General features: G+C 39.3%; 1 protein-coding gene across 1 annotated transcript in view; it reads left to right on the forward strand.

The window, feature by feature from the left end:
- csrnp3 (cysteine-serine-rich nuclear protein 3) overlaps positions 1 to 20,194 on the forward strand; it is a 49,395-nt gene extending 29,201 nt beyond the window's left edge. Inside the window, exons 3-7 of the mRNA XM_072444322.1 lie at positions 3,189 to 3,245; positions 3,276 to 3,411; positions 12,372 to 12,631; positions 13,854 to 14,150; positions 16,828 to 20,194. Coding sequence (XP_072300423.1) covers positions 3,213 to 3,245; positions 3,276 to 3,411; positions 12,372 to 12,631; positions 13,854 to 14,150; positions 16,828 to 17,892 — 1,791 coding nt within the window. The 5' untranslated portion in view covers positions 3,189 to 3,212 and the 3' untranslated portion in view covers positions 17,893 to 20,194. The remainder of the gene's footprint in view (positions 1 to 3,188; positions 3,246 to 3,275; positions 3,412 to 12,371; positions 12,632 to 13,853; positions 14,151 to 16,827) is intronic.
- Positions 20,195 to 20,738: the final 544 nt, after the last annotated feature.

Consider the following 20,738-nt stretch of genomic DNA (forward strand, 5'->3'; position numbering starts at 1 on the left):
TACAGGGAGTTACTGTGCTGCTTGCTAAAAAGATGACATTCCAAGCTGCTACTAAAAAAATTTACTACTTACTCAAACAAGTGATAATCTAGTCCCGGTGTGTACAATAGAAAGACACCAGCTTTTATGTGGGCTAATAAATGTCTCTTTATGACTCATTTTATGCCTTGTTTTGTTTTACATAAATAAAGGGACTTTTTATTGTCGTTTTTTTGCAATGAATTTTGGTAAAAGAGAGAGAACAACACGAAAACTGTAGAATAACATACCGTTATTATAGTGGTTGATGTAGTATTCTTTGGTGCTTTTGTGATTTTTTTGAATAATTGTCAATACTGAGCTTGGGGCATTCCACAGTCAGTTTCGTGAGCAGCTTGTTCGGAGCAGACTTCAGAATTTGGAGGAATAAATTGTATTTTTTGTGTGCGTGAAATAGCACTGATTAAAAGTCTGTCTTGTTTATGTCCGTGAAATGAATATTAAAGTCAAGTGGCGCTCGGTGGTGGAGTGGATAGCACATGTGTGGCTCTCACTGCCGTGTCCTTCCCCAGTCTCACCCCCATTTCACGCTGCACTGTCCTGTCGAATAAAGTCTATGGCCAAACAGTTTCAATAATTGGTTGAGATTTTTGTTTAAATTAATTGCATTTCCATGTTGTGCCACCTTTCTTTGCGTAATCACAATATTGTACAATTCGTCAAGAAGCAGCTCAATGTTGAAGGCGACTCTGTTCACGACGACTGCAGGGGTCAAGGGTCAGTCAGCCTCTTCCATTCTGAACCCTATTCTTTTCGTCCCAATTTGACTCCAAAAGAGATTGTGAGACTCACTCTTTGACTTGAGTTTTATCATTAGAGCCTTAATTACCACGTACAATTACAACTTACAGTTTTTGATCCAAATTGTGTGACATCTGTATTTTCTTCTCCCACATTAAGAGCAGTGACTAAAGCTTGAACTAGTTTTCAAAACAAATACTAGCGTTTGATTCTTTTTACGTGAAAGCTTCTCGCACTTTCTCTCTTCCTTTGTAGGTTCAAAGCCAAAAGCGAGCGGCGCAAATATTGAAAATGACAGAGCGGCGGCAGCGGCGGCCGTCCTCAGCGCCTCTCCATCCGCTGATTCGTTTTAGTGTAGTTGACTGATGAGCTTGTCCTTGTTTGTTTGCCTAATTGCGGCTTCAGTCAGACACAGTTAATCGCCCCTCCAATTGACACCGGAGCGCTCCCACCACTTTCATGACAAAAGCTCAGTCTGAAGAGCATAAGCACCAATATTTATCTGCACCTGTGAAGCCATCGTGACAAAAAAAAAAGAGTCATTTAGAAGCACGCGCCATTGTCCGGGCTCAATACAATCCTTGAAAAAAGAACATTGGCGTTTATAATCTGTTGCGGGTCGTTTTTCCAATCTCTCCATTTGAGTTGCAGATTTGTGCCACTTCAAAGCGCGTCACTGTCTGTTTTGAGTCATTATTCTTGAGTTATTATTCCCGAGTGACGCGCGTACGTGATGTTTCCTTACTGTCGGACAGATGTTCAAATGCAAACTCCCTCGGCAGTGGCGCGCAGTACATAAGCAGTTATTTTAATTGAAATCATATCATAATTCACACGACACTTTATTTGTTTCTGTGCTCAGATGTTTCACTGCAGTAGAATGACCGTGAAAGTTTCATCTGGAATACTTCTGTACTTTAAGTTACTTTACCAATGCTAATCATATGTGTAACTTAGTGTGCGGTTATTATTATAGTTCACAAGATTATGAAACAGTATATATATTACAAAGTGTGGGCCTGTCACATTATTGTTGTTACGATACTAACTCAATCTCGATACTAAGGGATAAAGTGGATTCTTTACACCGATTCTTATACCACAATGATTATTCAAAATGCTTTATTACTTTCTTTATTCATTCGTTCATTGTTGTCTTATACTGGAACTGATAAAGCTTAAAATTGTTCCAAAACTGTTCACAAAAGTCAAAACGTTGTCCTGTTTTTGTCTTTTAGTATCGATATTTGCTAGTTTTGATCTAATTAGTATCATATTTTTGATGCTTTTAACAGCACTTGTCACGAGAACTACTATGTCGACTCATCGTTCAGTAATTGAGGGATAGAATGATATTTTTTCGGGGTCAATATTTATTGTGAATACATTTTTTATGCTAAAATGGGGAAATGTTACTACGATAATGTTTGAGGGTTGAATAAGTAACCTTTATGAGTAATGATCAATACTAACTAACTTAAGTGTTTAAGTCTAAGTTTTTGCATTTTATACTCAACAATATTGCACTTTTTAAAAAGGGGTTTCTGGGATTGTCTTTTCAGTTGCGTAAAGTAGTTTCAATATAATCATTTATTTAGTAATATATCATACTTCAAAATGCATTATTATTAAACTTCCTCTTTTTGTCTTTTTTCCTGATTTGTATATGTAGCACAAACACATAAAGGGCACAGTACATCCACGTATAGTCATAAATATGTAGTATGTACTTATTCCAGTCAAATTCTGTCCAGTTCCAAATGTGTAATTCATTCAATTTTTAATGTTGATTATTATTTCTCTCCAGTCTTTGATTGTTGTTTGGATTTCCCTTCTTCTTTCATTGGTTTATGTAATGATTTATTCTCTCTCATCACTTTAAGTAGTATTTACATTCATGTATCCTATGGTTTGTTTGAATACACAAGAAAGTATTTTTCCCCCTTAAACAAACTACAAAAACATCACCTGCATTCACATTGACAATAAATCTTACAGTTTTGACTTAGATTTTTTCAATTTAATGTGCATATGTTTAGTTTATCCTAATATATATTTGCGTGAGTAATTAACCCTGATGAGCGTGAGTACAAACCACACATCTCCTCATTCTTTACGCATTCAGTCAAATACAAAAGGAAATTCCACAGTTATGAATATATCGTCTTCCTGTGAAGCGGCCGTAGTGTGTAATTAGCATCCTCTTCCTTCCATCACAGCCGCCGTGTGCAGAGGTGATCAATGGCCCCGGGAGCGCGTGTGCGTGTGTGTGTGTGTGTGTGTGTGTGTGCGTGCTCTGGCATACCGGGAGGGCTTGTCTGGGGCCCCTGGCTAATTGAGTGTGTGACGGCCCTTGAAGTGGATGTGAAATAATGTGCCCTGTCTGTCTGCTCTGCCTCTCTGCTCAGGTACATGTGGAGCTGCGCGGGGCCATGAGCGGAATACTGAAGAGGAAATTTGAGGAGGTGGAGGCGGCGGCGGCGGAGGAGGAGGAGGAGGAGGAGGCGGCGGAGGCGGCGGCGGCGGCGTCTCCGGGCTCTTCCGCGCGTGAGTCCGATGACGAGGTGTCCTGCAGTGAGAGCGGCGACAGCAGCGACAGCGTCAACCTCGCCGCCTCGGGCCCGTTCACACGTCAGTACTCCACGACCGCCATTAGCCACCGTGCGGCTAATTATAGTAACTTTGTTTCATTAAGCACTTTAACTGAACTTCTGTCACTACTGTTAATGCGGAATGTGGGAAATAGTCCAAATGCGCTGCAGAAATGATTTGATGTGGACTATACATTTCACTAAAACGCCGGGGAAATTACTGTATTTAGACAATTTGGTTGGATTTTATAATGTTACTCTCTGGTTGGACATAAGCAGCGGATATGACATAAGGAGAGGTAATTCCACAATTGTAACGTAAAAAAGGGCCAGAATCCATCAAGATTATGCAAAACTTTAAATTAGACAGTTAATAATACCTGATAACACCTTTGTTTTGTTTTAGAATGTGGCTTTTTAGCGACAGAGACAGAGGGATTCTGTTTTAGACTCTTTTAAACTTGATTTTTTTCTTCGCAAACTACAACTTGACTAAAATTATGTTAACTACCAAACTAAGTAATAATTAGAGAAACATGTAAACCTGTCATGTGCACTTTAGTGAAGAAGTATTCAGGGTTTCAGACATAAGGATCCTATGTTGTAACGACAGCAGTAATAATGAACAATACTAGTAAAAGTAAGGAATGATTTGCCTAAAACCCATGAATACCTATAACAGCTTTATGAGTACAAAACACAAGAGTGTCTTCTATTGGGACATTTCTTTGTGGTACTGGATTCATAATTAGCATAGATTCAAGTCTGCCTCCTCTGTAGAGCAAGAGGGACGCTCTTGTTTGTAATGACTTCACTAAATAAATCAATGTATTAAGGTTACAAAATGTAACAGTTATATATAGTAATGCGTGTGTCATTACCTCTATCTTTTGCATATTTTGTTCATAATGGATAATAATCAATATCACAACAAACAAAATAAATCACGATAATGTCACTGTCCTCCATCTGACAGAAATGTACCGATTTTAAAATGAAAATGTGTCTTAGTCTTAATTTGATTAGCCTTTAATCCTGGTTTAGTCAATGTTTTTATTCTGACAATTAAGGCGTGAACATTATCATTTCAATAGAACTGAAATGACTGTGTTAAAACCATATTAAAATATTGCAACAACACCAACATCCTCCATCAGACGGAAATGTGCGGCTTTTAAAATGAAAATATTGCAACAGATAGACAGAATTATTCATGATTTTCCTTTTTCAGTCTAAATTAAGCTTGATTAAGTCTTGGTTTTGTGTTATAAAAATAGTATTGCTTTAAAACATTGCAATAAAACAGTTATTACAGCACAACTTAAACATTTCCAATATCATGCAGCCTTACTCGTTACGCTTTACCCAACACCGTGTTCCTCTTCCCACCTCTAAACCTTAAACTACCCTCCGTACGCCCCAATAGTCCCCCATTAAAGCACATTATCTGTCCGTGTTACTGCGATTAGGTACAATCGCTGCCCACAGTCGGACGGAGACGTTTACATGCACGTTGAGACTCCGGCTGCATGGAAACCTCCCTGACAGAATGATGAATCTCCTCATTTCATCTCAGCGAAAAACAAATCCAGGGCTCTTTGTAATCAAGACAGCAATAACGGCCGTGCTCTCCACCTGACTCGCATCCGGTATTGTGGAAGCAAGCGCCGTCGCCTGTGTTCATAACAGGGAGGAGGAGGCGGGAGGGAGGGAGCCGGGAGTGATGGGCCTTTTATAAAGCGGCGCTGGCTGTCATTAGGAACTGCATTAGAGCGGCGAGCGAGCGGACTGAGTGAGCGAGGTGAGGCAGAGGAGCCGGCGAGAGGGAAAGGAGCGGCTAATCGGCGAGCTCGGTGTGCAAAAAGAAAAGGGGTGAACGTTATTCTTGTGTTTGAGGATGACTGTGATCACTGGAGGATGAATGTTCACATGATGTTCGAAGAGGGGACTTTTGCTGGATGGAATGGGAAGCTTCTGTCCCAGCGTGCCGTTTGAATACAAAAACAATGGACAAATATAGCCGCAAGCGGCAATGATCGGCCCTCGCCACGCCGCCGCCACACCGCCGCCACGCCGCAAGAGGAGGGGGCGCTAACGCGCCCCAATTGTCCTTTTATTGCGCCTACTGCTGAATCTGTGACGCTGTCACATCTTCTCCCCTTTGTTTTACCATCAAAAAGCAATTTTATTTTGAATTCTTGGCACAATGTGCGGCTTTGCCGCACAGACACCGTGACTCTTTGAATAAAAATGTGGATCACTTTTGATGGTCCACCCCTGAAGATGAGTCTCACCAAATTTCAGGTTAATAGGGCTAACGCCCTAAGAGGAGTTTGTGAAAGTCTAAAGTGTAAACATGTTCTGGCGATTTCCCCATTGGAATAACATGGAAGGTTTCGGTCATCGTTACGGCAACGCCATAACAATTATGACATGGGTCTCATTGACTTTTTTGATGGGGATGCTAAAATTGAGTTGTGTGTCAAATTTCATATAATTTCGCAAAACTAAACATTTAACCTCCATATAAAATCTGTAGGGGGCGCTGTGGCGCCAAATGAATTTATTTCACTTCAAGTGGGTTTAGGGCAAAGAGTTTAACAACTGATTCTAATTTGACGCAATTCGGACTTTATCTGCGCAAACGGCAGAAATTTTAAATATGGGAGATTTCTGAAATTCTAGCTACAGTTTGCGGCTTCGCCGCACAGAGACCGTGAGAGGTATCAATGTAATTTGGATAACTTTTGATGTCCCACTCCTCAGTAGCATTTTCACCAAATTTCAGCTTTTTAGGGCCAACGCCCTGGGAGGAGTTCGTAAAAGTACGACGTTTGGAAAAACTCCAAAATCATGTTTAGCCATTTTTGAAGCAATATGGCCGACATTTGGTTGGGCGGACGGCGTTGCCGTAATAATATTTTTTACTTCTCTTGTCACCATCTACCTCTGCGCCAAATTTCATGATTCTACGATCAGATTTTTTTTGGGTCATTTCCCATCTCTCAATGCATTTTTGGTACATTTGGGGGCGCTGACGCGCCAATTTTTTTATTTTAGAAAAGGGAAATAGCCAGAATGTAGAGAGGCACGATTTTTAGAGGTGTGAACATTTTTGTGACTTTTCGTCAATGTTCACTGGGTGAAAAATAGGGGGGTTGGTCCCGAGAAGAAGAAGAAGAAGAAGAAGAAGAAGAAGAAGAAGAAGAAGAAGAAGAAGAAGAAGAAGAAGAAGAAGAAGAAGAAGAAGAAGAAGAAGAAGAAGAATATTCCGATGCGAAAACAATGTTTCCCATTTTTCAAATATCATAAACTATACATTTTCGGAAAGCGCTCGCGCTTTCCTACCTCATGGTGTGGGTCCCTGGTCACTGACGGGTACTTTCGTTAATTTTGAGTGGGCTCCGCCCACTTTGTGTTTTTGGCCCTCTATACAGTAATAATGTTCAATTTTTGCATTACATGCTTATATGCATGGAACATGCAAGAGATGGGGAACGTATTCGTGAGCTACTTAGCGCAAATGAGTGCTTTATATGGGGATCTCAATGTAAAGTGCTCGTTTAGTGCGCACTTTTGCACGGGCTTCGCCCGTTTACAACGGTAATGTTCCATTTTCCTACTACTAATTAGTATGCACGGGGCGTGCATGAGTGAAGGAGTGCGTTAGTGAGTGTTTGGAAGTGGGCGAGCGCTTCGCGCTCGATTTCGTGCGCACTACGTGCGCACTTTCGCAGCCGTGCTTCGCACGGCCTTACGAGATTAATAGGCCTCTCGCCAGCTTGTGGCGCTCGGGCCTAATAAATACCATTTTTAATACTTGGTAGTTATTTATTGTCCATTGTTTTTGTATTTGTTGTTCAGTGTTATGTTTGTGTTGCACTGAACCGCCAGGACAAGTTCCTATATCTGTGAATCCTGTTCATTGATAAATGGCAATAAACTTTATTCTGATTCTGATTAAAAGCTCAGAACACTATGTATCATCCCTCCATTCGTTGTTTCGGTTTAATAACGCTTTTCCGCGACAGTTTAAGCGATTCTTTTGACCGTTAAGATCATTATATTTAAGGCTGAGATACAAATGTTCAAACTTTGATTCCAGTTCATCAAATTTTTAGGTTCGTAATTTTACTTTCTGACTATAACTGTTACCTAGCAACACTGGTGTGCACGGGGCCAAAACTCCTGCGATGCCACAGACGTATGAGATGAGTGCACCTTTATTTTGTTGAATGAGTGTCTCCCTTGTCATTTCTCCCTTGAACTCTGCTCTATTCCTGGGATTTTACATATTTTTGCAGCTTTTCTTCACAAACTGCTGCCTGGTGGGTGTAAAACTGTAATTTATATATAAAACAGGTATTATTTCATCCACAGAAACAGCTTGAGTGAGTACATAATGTGTGAGCACGTTCCTGTTTGCTGGTGTCCTCACTGATGCTTTCAGGGGCTTTTAAAGGATTTTCAAGAAGTCTGCCACATTTAAGGCCAGCCTCACACTGTAAAACCTGCACCGTGGCATTTTTCGGAATCTGAACTATCGCCATGGCAACACAGTTATAGACAAACCATCGATCTCAGACAGACTTGCCTGTTGGATCAATAAAGTATATGTACGCGGACTCAACATTTCCCCCGCCTTCTGCCCTGTCGGCTTTTCCAGCCTCGGGGAGTGAATCATACAAATGCAGTTTTTCCTTCGCAGTAGGTTTAGCTCAATTAGTGATGATAATTAGATCGTAATCTGATGACTGACTTCTGATGATTGAGTCTTGATTTGGTGCTGTCTATTTATTTAATTTGTTAGAGATTGGTAGATTTGACAACTCAAACAGATTGTATTTATTACCTCTTAAAACCAATACAAAGCACATTACGAGTGTCATTGTGAGCTAACGAGTGTCATTGTGAGCTAAGAATGTCTCAAGACTGAATCAAAATTGGGGGCTTTTTAGTTGAGAAGTTCACAGTTAATCTTCTGAAATTTGTCTAGATTTAGCTATAACTGGTCTTAATTTAAATGCTACCTTGCTGATTTAAGTCATAAAAGATGAATAAAAACGCATTTAATTCATTTGAATCAGATGAAATAAAATCAAAGTGAAAATCTGGAGACAATGGTCATTCTTAGTTTAGAATATAATCATTGGACCTATTTTAATGCTATAAAGGTAGACTGCATGACATGGAATATGAATCGAATCTAGTGTGATTGTCTTGGAAAGGACTGAAACCCTATATCGTTTACAAGGTTAATATTATGGATTTTATAATGCTGTTTTGTTTATAATTGCAGCCTGGCATTTGTCCAACCTGAAGCATTAACGACCTTAAGTGGACGCTGACTCTTCGGTCCGTAAGTGCCGAGTGCCATAGCCGTATGTACAGTGCAATCCTAAAGGGGATTTTTAAAAGCTTCCACACCGCACGGAGCGCCTGCTTAGACAACATTTGCAGCCAGAGATACAAACTGAGTCATATTTGTGTCAGCGTTGATGGGCTAATATTATCTGTAATGGGCTTGTTATGTGTCAGTGTGAATGACGTGCGCTCAGCTGAAGAGGAGTGGGTTTGAGGGGTGCTGCTGGGTGCTGCTGGGTGCTGCTGGGTGCTGCTGGGTGCTGCTGGGTGCTGCTGGGTGCTGCTGGGTGCTGCTGGGTGCTGCTGGGTGCTGCTGGGTGCTGCTGGGGACAGGAGAGGTCGGGGAGGCGGAGCTAGCCGGCGTGGTTAAGTGACTGTTATGAATGGAGAGACTTCAGGGGACACGCTGCAGAACGACACGACGTTTTAACGCGGTAATGACAAGGTCTGGCAATTATAATCAAAAGTGTCGTGAGTAATCAAAGTAATAGACACAGTGGTGCGCTTGTTACTGGTTGGGAGGTTAATTACATGCTGCTGGAGTGTTTTAAAGGACACATATTATGATAAATAGATTTTTTTTAATATTGTGTTGTGACGTTGTTCCCATATCAAAAAACATACTTTGAGTTGTATTTTGCTTAATTCATGCAAATTTGAATAATCCTGTTTACACAGTCCTCTCCCCTTTGTTAGTTACAGTGTTGTTGACTCTTTTTTTTGCACTTTTGCCATTTTTTTAGTTCTATTTTGGGAAATGCTTGATCCCAGATGTTGCTATTATGTTATTTGAATTTTTTGAGATGTGTTATTCTAAATGTATGCTAATGCTAATGGATTTCAAGCAAATCATTCGAAATAATTTCTTCCGGATTTAAAGGATTTAAAAGATATATTTTTAATTGTGCAGTTTTAGTTTGGTTAATTTGACATTTCCAGTTTGAAAAGAACATTAGAAAACATGTGCCAAAAGCTCAGTGAAACATTAAAAACCACCTCATAAACAAACATGGACATCAGTTACAAAACACTAAAAGTACTATAAACTGTAAATACCATGGCGATGGAGAACCGCTGCCATAAATAGTTGTATACAACATAATGCATTTTATAACATCATTTTGAATATTACAGTCTATAGGTTTACACACTGATCTCTCATTGAAAAACACTTGTATTTGTAGCTCTATTGTTGCTCTACTGGTCATTTGGGGGACACTTCTCATCACATAATGGGATTAGATTTTTTTAAAGACACCATTATTGAACAGTTTCGCCAGAATAAACCAGCCTGTAAATGCATCTTGTCTTTTATTCAGGCAGAACAAATGCAATCTCTAGTGGAAAATTGTTTGTTTTTATGGTTTTAAAGGCTCGTAACATTAAAACCTGAGCTGCAATGACAACACAGTAAAAGCAGCGGTAATAAAATGCTCTTTGGGTGTGAGGGAGAGGGCGGGAGGCTGCTGCGCTCCCGTCTGTCTGGTGCAGGGGTGAACTGTGGCGCTCTCGGATGTGTAGAGGATTATTTATGAACCACTATCGCTCCGTCTCAGCCCCCCCGCGCACCCCCCTCCTACGTCGCTCTTCTCTCCTTAAAAAGACACGCTGAAACACAGAATGATGAAATAGTTCCCGGGTAAAGGACGCAGAGGGTAACACAGAGGGACATGTGAAAAGACAAATGGATTTTTGTAAAGAAGGTGGTGTTATTGCTTTGACATTATAATTGTCTTTGCACGGGGAGAGAAGTGGTCAAATGGAAAAAATAAACATATATATATATTTGTATCATGTAATGTCGGGCTGTAATAATTTTGTTGTTTAGTCCATTAACTGCTTGATGGTGTTTTAGTCGTGCAAAGCTTTTTAAATTTAGATTTAAAGTATTTATATGCAAAAAGGAGATGATCTGGAGTGAGTTAGCTCAAGGTTTTTGGAATTAATAAGAGTTTAATATGAATAAGCATATAAATACACGGTTTATTAGTGCTTTCCTGTATAAATATGAGAAAAGTCCTGTGTCATTTTGTGCAGTTTGGGTCAGATACATGGAAATATATGATTTTTTGTCTATCGTGGACTGCAGCGCTAGAGTAATAATGTGTTTAGAGGAAAAAGCAGCAGATAATATAAGATTGACTCTTTTATAAGAGTCAATCTTACATAAGGCTCTTATTCTGTCTGTCACTGATGATGTTAAGAAGGGAAAAAATGGATTGCCAGTTTTTCATAAAGTAAAAACTGAATAACGCAATAACATTGAATATTCGTTTCCATTGTAAATGTTTTGATTCTTTACAGCCTCAGAAGGGTCAAAGATTCTCCCAAACCATAAAACTATTATGTTTTCATTCATCCTTGAACTCAAATGTTAGTATTCTAGTCAAACAGTTAGATTCAAGTCGTTTTTTAAATGGTTATCTTGATTATTGGCTGTATATTTTGATTCTTGGACAAAGAGCTAAAAGACAAAGCATATATCTAGTTTATTATTCATTTTACACTTCTGTTGACCTCTCACAAACACTTGGTGCATGTGTGATTGTGTTAAGCTGCAACAACATAAATGCAGTAATCCTTCTTCTCTAATTGAGAGCCATGTTTTAAGAAGTATCAGTGCTTTAGTTCAGTCATTTAAAAGATTTATCCTTCTGAGTATTAACAGATCTAAACTAGGTCCACAACAAAAAGCACATCTTATGTAATTAACTGTGTTAAAATAAATTATTCAAGATTTCTCACTGCAAAACTTAGCATATGATTATATTTAATCTCTGTATGAACTAATGTAGCAATTCTAGGAAAATAACTTAAGTATTTGAAAGAGTGACATGTGTGTATTTACTGAGCTAATGATAATAATGAACTATAATATTACCAGTAGTTGCAATTGTAATGTAATATTCACTTTTTTCTTAAGTAAAATAGAAATAGAAGAAAAAAGGATTGCACCAGATTTAGGCATTTAATGCCTAAATCTGGTGCAATCCTTTTTTTCTTTTGTAAGGTTAATGGATTTGCACATTGTATAAAGACAAATAAAGACTAAATTAAACTCCATTGATTGAATAATTGACTAAAAACTAAAGTCCAACTGCTCTAATAACAGGACTATACGTCAAGAGTAGTATACAAAGTACGACTTCTCCATCACTACAGGCGAGAGGTACTGGTAGATAAAACCGACTCAACGAGCACTAGAATTACAATACATGCGTTCGCGGTGACGTCATACAGCCGGGACTTCCCCATAGCGGCCATTTTAAAAGGGGCACACGATATATAAAATCAACACGACTGCATCCTTTTCTACGACATAATGAGCTACGAATACTTTGATTCTTTAGACGATAACGGCAAACTAAAGTACACGACAAAGCTCTCATTTCTTGGTCAGTCAACAGAGCAATGTCTTAACAGAACACAGGTTTTTGGCATTTTGGCCTCATATTTCCTAGATTTCGTGTGTAGCAGACGTGCTGTTGTGCCTCTTTCAAAATGGCGGACTCGGTTGCCACTGCACAAGTTCCTGGATGTGCGAACGCATGTATAAGACCCACATTCCAAAAAACTGAGACCCACCGCTTCAGCCAGAAGATCTCCCTCTCACCCACACATTTTTCTTCTCCACAGCCGGCTCCATCCTGAAGCGCGAGAAGCGTCTGAGGAACCGGCGCGTGCAGTTTGAGAACGTGACGGTGTACTACTTCAGCCGGCGCCAGGGCTTCACCAGCGTGCCCAGCCAGGGGGGCAGCACCCTGGGCATGTCCAGCCGCCACAGCTGGGTGCGACAGTACTCTCTGGGCGAGTTCGCTGTGGAGCAGGAGAGGATCCACCGAGACATGCTGCGAGACCATCTAAAAGAGGAGAAACTCAACTCCATCAAGCTAAAGGTGGACATGCAATGACTATGAAGGGGATGTGTGCTTTATGTATAACTATAACATAAGTAAATCATATGTTGTCATCTAAAACGGCTCAGTAATAGAAACAGGTCCATTGACTTCCTGTTGAAACCTGCAGAACTGATAAGCCCCGCCTCTTCATTGTGACGTTTCACTGTGACAAGCAGCAGATTGTTATTTACATTATTTACATGTTTTTATGTATGAAAAGTGGTTACATGACATTTTAGAACTCTACGTGTGTCATTCAGAGTCTCAAATAATCACAACTAAGTACAAGGATGTGGGCAGGGATAGGGGGTAGGTGAAAACAGGACTTTTCTGAGCAGTCGAGCCTCAGTTGCAAGACAATACAGGATTACCATATTTTCCAGACTATAAATCGCACTTTTATTCATAGTTTTGGCCGGGGTGCGACTTATACTTATATTTATACTTATATACTTATACTCAGGAGTGACCTATATGTGATATTATTTGTTATTTTCATGTTTTTTTCTTTCTTTCTTCTATACTCTGGAAATTATGGTATTCAAAAATGCAGGAATCAATCAAAATATAACAAGAACAATAATGACGAAGAGACAACTCTGAGAAAAAAATGCTAATTAAAGTTGATTTTGCATAATACGTCCCCTTTAAAGTTTTTGTCATAGAACATGAAGAATAAAAAAAAAAAAAAAAACATCCTATTTTCTTTTCAATGGGAAATCTTTTACTTTGATAATCAATCAAACAAGGCTGAATGTCCTAAATTTACAGCAACCTTGCAGTCATTTAAATTATAGAGTAAGTTTGTTAAATATATAGATATGATAAATGTGCAAGGCTTTCTGAATCTGTCAAAGCGATTGCATTAAATCAAAACGTAGTGTGCCATTTACAGGCAATACATTTTCATGATAGTTTTCCAACACATAATTTATGATTGTGATGGTGCAAAGAAGCTGCATAATTCTGCATATCTCCTGTCAATAGCAGTATTTATATTGATTCACATTTCATACATAAATAACAACGAGGCAAAGGATTATCCAAAATAAATGAGAATGGATGTGATGCATTCTATAAAAATCTAATCTAAGTTGCATTTACTACAACGATGTAATATCTTCTCTAATCCAGAATATTCCACACAGTGCAGTTGTGAGATGTATTTCATGCTCTGTCAAAGCTCTAAACCGCTCCATGTGTGATCTTTCCCCTTCAGCTGACTAAGAACGGCACGGTGGAGTCTGAGGAGGCCAACTCTCTGACGGCCGAGGACATTTCAGACGACGACATCGACCTGGACAACACAGAGGTGGACGAGTACTTCTTCCTTCAGCCGCTGACCACGAAGAAGCGCCGGGCCCTGCTGCGCTTGTCCGGGGTCAAGAAGATCGATGTGGAGGAGAAACACGAGCTCAGGACCATCCGGGTGTCTCGCGAAGACTGTGGCTGCGACTGCCGCCTCTTCTGCGACCCCGAGACCTGCGCGTGCAGCATCGCCGGGATCAAGTGCCAGGTACGGGATGTACTTTAGCTCAAATACAAGAAGCTGAGTAACGTATTTTCCCGATTATAAGTCGCTACTTTTTTCATAGTTTTGGCCGGGGTGCGACTTATACTTATATTTATACTCATATACTTATACTCCGGAGTGACTTATATGTTATATTATTTGTTATTTTCACACTTGCAACTGCATTTCATACTCCAGTGCGACTTATGTATGTTTTTTCTTCTCTATTATGCATTTTTTGGCAGGTGAGACTTATACTCCAGTGCGACTTATGTATGTTTTTTCTTCTCTATTATGCATTTTTTGGCTGGTGAGACTTATACTCCAGTGCGACTTATGTATGTTTTTTCTTCTCTATTATGCATTTTTTGGCTGGTGAGACTTATACTCCAGTGCGACTTATGTATGTTTTTTCTTCTCTATTATGCATTTTTTGGCTGGTGAGACTTATACTCCAGTGCGACTTATGTATGTTTTTTCTTCTCTATTATGCATTTTTTGGCTGGTGAGACTTATACTCCAGTGCGACATATAGTCTGGAAAATACGGTACAGACTGTGTGCTGTAAAACAATGAGCATCACACATAATCATTGGAAGATGTGATTGTATTTTAAGTGAAACATATAAAGCTAAAGGAGACATATTGGGCTTTATCCAGGTGCTAAATGTTGAACTATAACATATAAGCAGATCATCGTTTTTACGTTTTAAAACTGCAATATTGATCTAACACGGCTTAGTAACAGAAACAGGTTCATGAAATTCTGGTTCAAAATGTCAGATCTGATACTTCTTCATGTGACATTTCACTGTAACAAGCATACTGTCATTTACATGTGTTTATTTTTGAAAAGTGGCTACATAACATTTTCATGTGTCACTCAGACTCTTAATATTTCCAAAAATAATCACAACTAAGTACAGGGATGTGGGTTGAGATTGGGGGTAGATGAAAGAAATAATTTTCTGAGCACTCGAGCCTCAGTTACAGGACAAAACAGGATTATTTAAAAGAAAAACAGCTGCTCGTCTCATGAAGAACAAAATAAGTAAAAAAGAATGTACATTTGTGAGTATTTCAACCACCTATGCACATTTATGTTTTATTTAAGTACAGAAATTATTACATTTTTCCACTTCTGCAAATGTGCTGTGATGAAGGAGAAAGCTGTGATTAAAAATCCAGTCATAAAATAAGCAATAGCCTTGATTAGAATCGAAGCGGAGGTTTTAAATAATTCATTCAGAATCTGAGTCGGCTCTGATTTAAATTCAGCGTTCTCCACATTTGTTGCTGAGTAAAACTGCAAATGTCTTAACTTTTCAAGGTAAACTTCATCCACCAATATTTGCTGAAAGAAACCAACAGTCAGTTCATTGTTTATTGACTGCGAGTGTAAATGTGAAATGTTGTGTACGTTATTGTAAGAGACTCAGAGCGCTTCACTGCCACATTTTGTTATGCGACAGCCTTAATTCAATTCATTATTTGAATCACAATTCTACAACAACACCCCATGATAACGTGACAGACGGCTGCTTGAATTCCTTCCTCATGAACAGAAGTATTCACAGCCTTTGCTCAGTATTTATTTGAAGCACCTTTGGCACAAACAGCTCTAGAAGAGTCTCGGTGGTTCCAAAGGTCGCTGTGTTCAGAGGAACCTTCAGTTTCTGTCCCTTCTACAGTTCCAGGGACTTCATGTCTTGTGTGCTCTGACATCACTGTTACTGTGGGAACTCATAGAGACAGTGGTGGACTCAAGTTATAGAAGCATCTCAAGGACGATCAGAGGAAAAAAACATGTACCTGAGTGTCACACTGTGAATACAAGTACAAGCTTTTTTATAGTTTTATTTTTTAAGACATTTGCAATTGTAACAACCTTCTTTCATGTTGTCATTATGGGGTATTGTTTGTGGAATTTGAGGAGAGAAAGAATGAATTTATTATGATTTTGCAATAATGCATCCGGGGAACATAATACTTCCCGGATGGTATAAACTAATCTTTATTTTATTAACTAAATTACAGGTATTTTTATTTTGAAAAAAAAAAAAAAGATAATAATCCTTGGTTTGCTGGAGTCACTTTCCATGGAGATTGTTAAATTGTATAGTATTCTGTAGAACATTCCAGGCAAAACGACATCATCTCCATGGAAAAAAGGTTCATAGAAACGGGAGAATATAGGTACCGGGATCATTCATATATCATTCCCCCCAAATGCAGTTCTGCCAGGATCTGGTTATCAAACCGTTTCCTAACCCTAACCTTACCCTGATTCTGAAAAAATATATATTCAAAAATAAACATTTGCTAGCATAGCCACTAATGCAAAGTGGCACAACCGGGTTGGGATCAAAAATGTAGTCGCTAAAATGATAAAACAAACTAAAATAAGGGTAAATGACAAAATAATCGGCAGTAACTAACAAACATAACTAGTAAGAGCACTAAAATCCAAAGAATCCATTATATTCTAACTACAAGACCGGACATTTCTACGCTAAACCAAGACAAATTAAAGACAAAGCCATATCTTTTTTCTTGTATTCTCCAATAATTTTGAATGATGATTTTTTTTCTGCAGTAATCTGTGAAAGAATAAGCTTTGTTTGATCTTAGAATTAAAGCAATTGAACCGTTATTGTGCCTTGTCTTGTGGTGTTTCCAGGTGGATCGCATGTCCTTCCCCTGCGGCTGCACCAAAGAAGGCTGCAGCAACTCCACCGGCCGCGTGGAATTCAACCCCATCCGCGTGCGCACCCACTTCCTGCACACCATCATGAAGCTGGAGCTGGAGAAGAGCCGCGAGCAGCAGCAGCAGCAACTGACCGCGCCCACTAACGGTTTCCACGGCGACGCCAGCCACAACGACAACAACGCTCTACTCCAATCGCAGCACAGGTTAGAGTACACGTTATCCGACGCGGTCCCGCCTCCCGCCGTCATGCACCTCCAAGCGACGGCGGACGACATGGACGAAGTGATCGACGAGGAGGACGACGACGAAGAGGACGACGACGAAGACGAGGACGACGAAGAGGAGAACGACGACGACGAAAGTAGCAGCGTTTGTAGTGGACTTTCTGACTCGAGTACGCAGAGTTTAGCGAACAGCGACTCCGAGGAGGAAGACGAGGACGAGGAAGATGAGCAAAAGACGGATAACTTCGAAGAAGACTTAGCCAACCAACCTAGCGTCGTACCGCTAACTTCCGTTCTATGTTTCAACGACGAAAACCACATCAACGGGAATTCGTATTTGATAAACTCTTCTTCGAACCAGTATTATCAGCTAGCGAACGCAATTCCCAACGGCCAAAGCAGTAGCCAAGTTAGCGAACCTTACGGAGAAGCCTTCGCGGATCAAGCTAGCAACGCGAAGCAAATCCGCGTGGCCGCCGAACAGTACACAGACTTTGCCAATCAAACTGAAGCGCAGTATTCGACCAACCAGGGTTACAGTCTAACAAACGGGACTCACACGACGGAGCTAACCAATTATGTGCCAGATCAAGAAAAGGATTTGAAGAATGGTTTCCCCGAGCAGACAGAAAACACAAATCATTTTTACATTAACAATAATAGCCCGAGTCCGTATAGCACGACATGCTCGGCGTCAGAGCAAACGCAGAAAGAGTGTAATGTAAACGGTCATTCGGATCTAACCCTGCTCACAAACAGTTCCCCCAGCCTCCCTTTACCAGAGCAATGTGCAGAAGTCACAGCCATTTAGGAGGTTGTCATGGTGACTTTACGTTAACACGAAGTGGTATTTAAAGCAGAATTTATATCATGGCCTTTTCACATCGTCACACCTTAAAGAATGAAAGTAGGTTTGTTAGGTTGACCCAAGCCGATTTTTGACAGTGGATTGTAACAAATGTGACAAATTCATTTATTCTTAACTTATGTTTTTAAAAGGATTTTCGCTTTGGAATCTCAGAACTTGGGGGCGACCTTGACCCACTAACCAGAGGGTCATTTTGTGCAAAAGGCATGAGGTTGTGTCTCTGGTTCTCCGATGGAAACAAGAGCATTGAAAGAACAAAATTAGAATAAAAAAAATAAAAATAAAAGACTTACATTTGCCAACTGTTCTAATGCTTGTTGCCAGGTGACCATACCAGAGACAAAGATGGCATGTTCAGCCTCTGTATGTCTTTCTAAATATAACAGAGAAAGTCAATGGTAGCTTTCTTTTTCCTTTTTTTATCCCTCTAAAATGTTGAATGTATTTTTTAATCTGAATTTTACCATTATTGTCCTGTTTTTATTCAGAATGTTGCGCTAATTCCCAGTTCTCTCAATTCAAAGTAAATGAACAAACACAGCAAATACATAAATTGTCAAAAATAGGCTTTGGTTCAAACAGACTCACCTCGTGATTAAAGCAATGGACCATATGTAAATATACAAAGCCATAGATTCACCATCATTTAAAGTGCTGAGGCTTCTCCACATTCAGTCAGAAAAACGTCTCGCCGCGCAATGTATCTCGTCATCTCAAATGTACGGTTCTAGTTTGAAGCAGATATTGTACTGTAAATGGAACTTTTCTATGTACTGTAAGTGTCAAATGTGCAAAAAAAATAACGTTGGTTTATTTATTGTTAGGGACATTTGTGGATAATTCTAGATTGTAAATGTTTTGATAAGCATGCCATTTGGGAAACCTCACAGACATTTGGGGGGAACGCCATTGTTTTCTATGATGATCTATAGTGTTGTTACTACTTCTGTTGCTTTTCGGTTTGGGAAAAGCATGACGCAGCCTGGAATATCTTTGGATCACTGTATTACGAGCTTTGCAAAATAAGTTTCTCCCGGAATCCAGGGAGAATTCGGTGCCACTTACAAAGGAAGGCTTGGACTTTGACGCACTGATCCGAAACATGGATATTAATAATACAGCAGCACTTTGACATATCTCCAAAAGAAACAAAAATGATGTTTAATATAAATTGCAACCAATCATCGACACACTTGACACGCTGAAATTGTCAATAATGTTAGTATTTTTTAGATGAGATTTTTTACAGTCGACTCATGAAGATGTCTATGTACGTGGATCTTGTGAAGTGCAATAGAAATGTATTAGAATTTAAATTGTCAGAACAAACTTTAAGCAGCGTTCATTTCTTAAACTGCTGAGGAATGAGAGAAAACACACGCTTAATGTTGACAATCAAACGTTATCGTAGAACATAATCAATTACAATAATGACGTTTCAGATACGGTGGCCCTGGGGGGACATGTAAGGTAAAAATTGAAATGCAAAAAAATTGAATGAAAACAAAGATACCAAAAGGGAAATTAGGAAATATTTTAATGTAAGATAGATTGAAATGTTTATACAGAAAGAGATGTTTTGCAATTACTGTTATTGTGACTTGTCCCTCCAGGGCCTCCGTACATTAATCCTAAAAAGCCATTATCGACGTCAGACGTGAAAAGGGAAGACTTTACCAAATATGTGTAAATAGCATGAACACGGATCTGATCATTTAATTGGGCAATAATGTTGGCTTTTACATATGGAACAAATGTATAACGTTTTCTACCTGAAGACACGGGTTGTGTCATTGAAAAGGTGAAATCGTTTAGACAGTGGAATATCTGTGGCTGTGGTTGAATAAGAATGCAGTGCTCTCAGGCGTTTGGCAGCATGTACACGGCTCAGTGCAGAAGATTGTGCCAAAGTATACAGTGTGAGAAGCCCAGATACAGCGGCTCTGCATCCACCCATCTTGTGTTCAATTCAGTTCCACTATTTATGGAGGACTAATATATTCAAATAATGTATTTATTGTGGTTTACTAAACGTCTGTACGCTTCGCTATCTTCGAGTTGTCTTTTGTTCTATGCTGGTCGTGAGTTGTAAAGCTTCATGTGCCTGATTTATGTATTTATATTTGAACTTCTGTGAAATGCAAGCATTTTGCACAATGGTACAGTTTTTTTAAGTGTTCGGTTTCGAGTCGACTCCATTGTTTCATTTTTACCATGTTTTTGAAATAAATGGGATGAAAACTTTGCTCTGAATGAGTTGTGTGTGATTCATGTTCATTCATGAGCCACATCAGAGCAGTGAGATTATCTCTTTGTGTGAATTAGCTCCAGTTTAAACTCTGGAATGGTGTGCCCTCTGGTGGCCACAAGGTGATATTGCAGAATCTTATTAAACATTTTATCTGCAGTTAACGCTTGGTTGCAAAACTAACCAAACTTAAGAATGTAAGGCACATTTTTTTCTTGAGATCAGATTAAACATATTAATTAAAAACACTAAATAAAGCATACAATAACCCCCCTAGTTTGCTAATAACATTTAAATAAAAGATTGATATGTGAGTGGTTAGTGAACAAAAACGTCCAAATTGAACCCTATTTGCGGTGTATATCATTTGTTCATGTTTTGATAGTAGCTCACTTTCCCTTTTTCTGTAAAAAATGCAAAATACGAACGCCCCATAAAAAAAAGTTAAATCTCAAGTTCAACACTAACCAGCTGCTTTTAATGTAAACAGACCAACACCAAATACAAAATGATTCATATTTTCCAGACATTCTAGTGCCTG

This window comes from Eucyclogobius newberryi, unplaced genomic scaffold (genome assembly GCF_026437365.1).
Source record: "Eucyclogobius newberryi isolate DKJ021-1_F unplaced genomic scaffold, fEucNew1.0.hap1 SCAF_14, whole genome shotgun sequence".
In the NCBI taxonomy this organism is placed as follows: domain Eukaryota; kingdom Metazoa; phylum Chordata; class Actinopteri; order Gobiiformes; family Gobiidae; genus Eucyclogobius; species Eucyclogobius newberryi.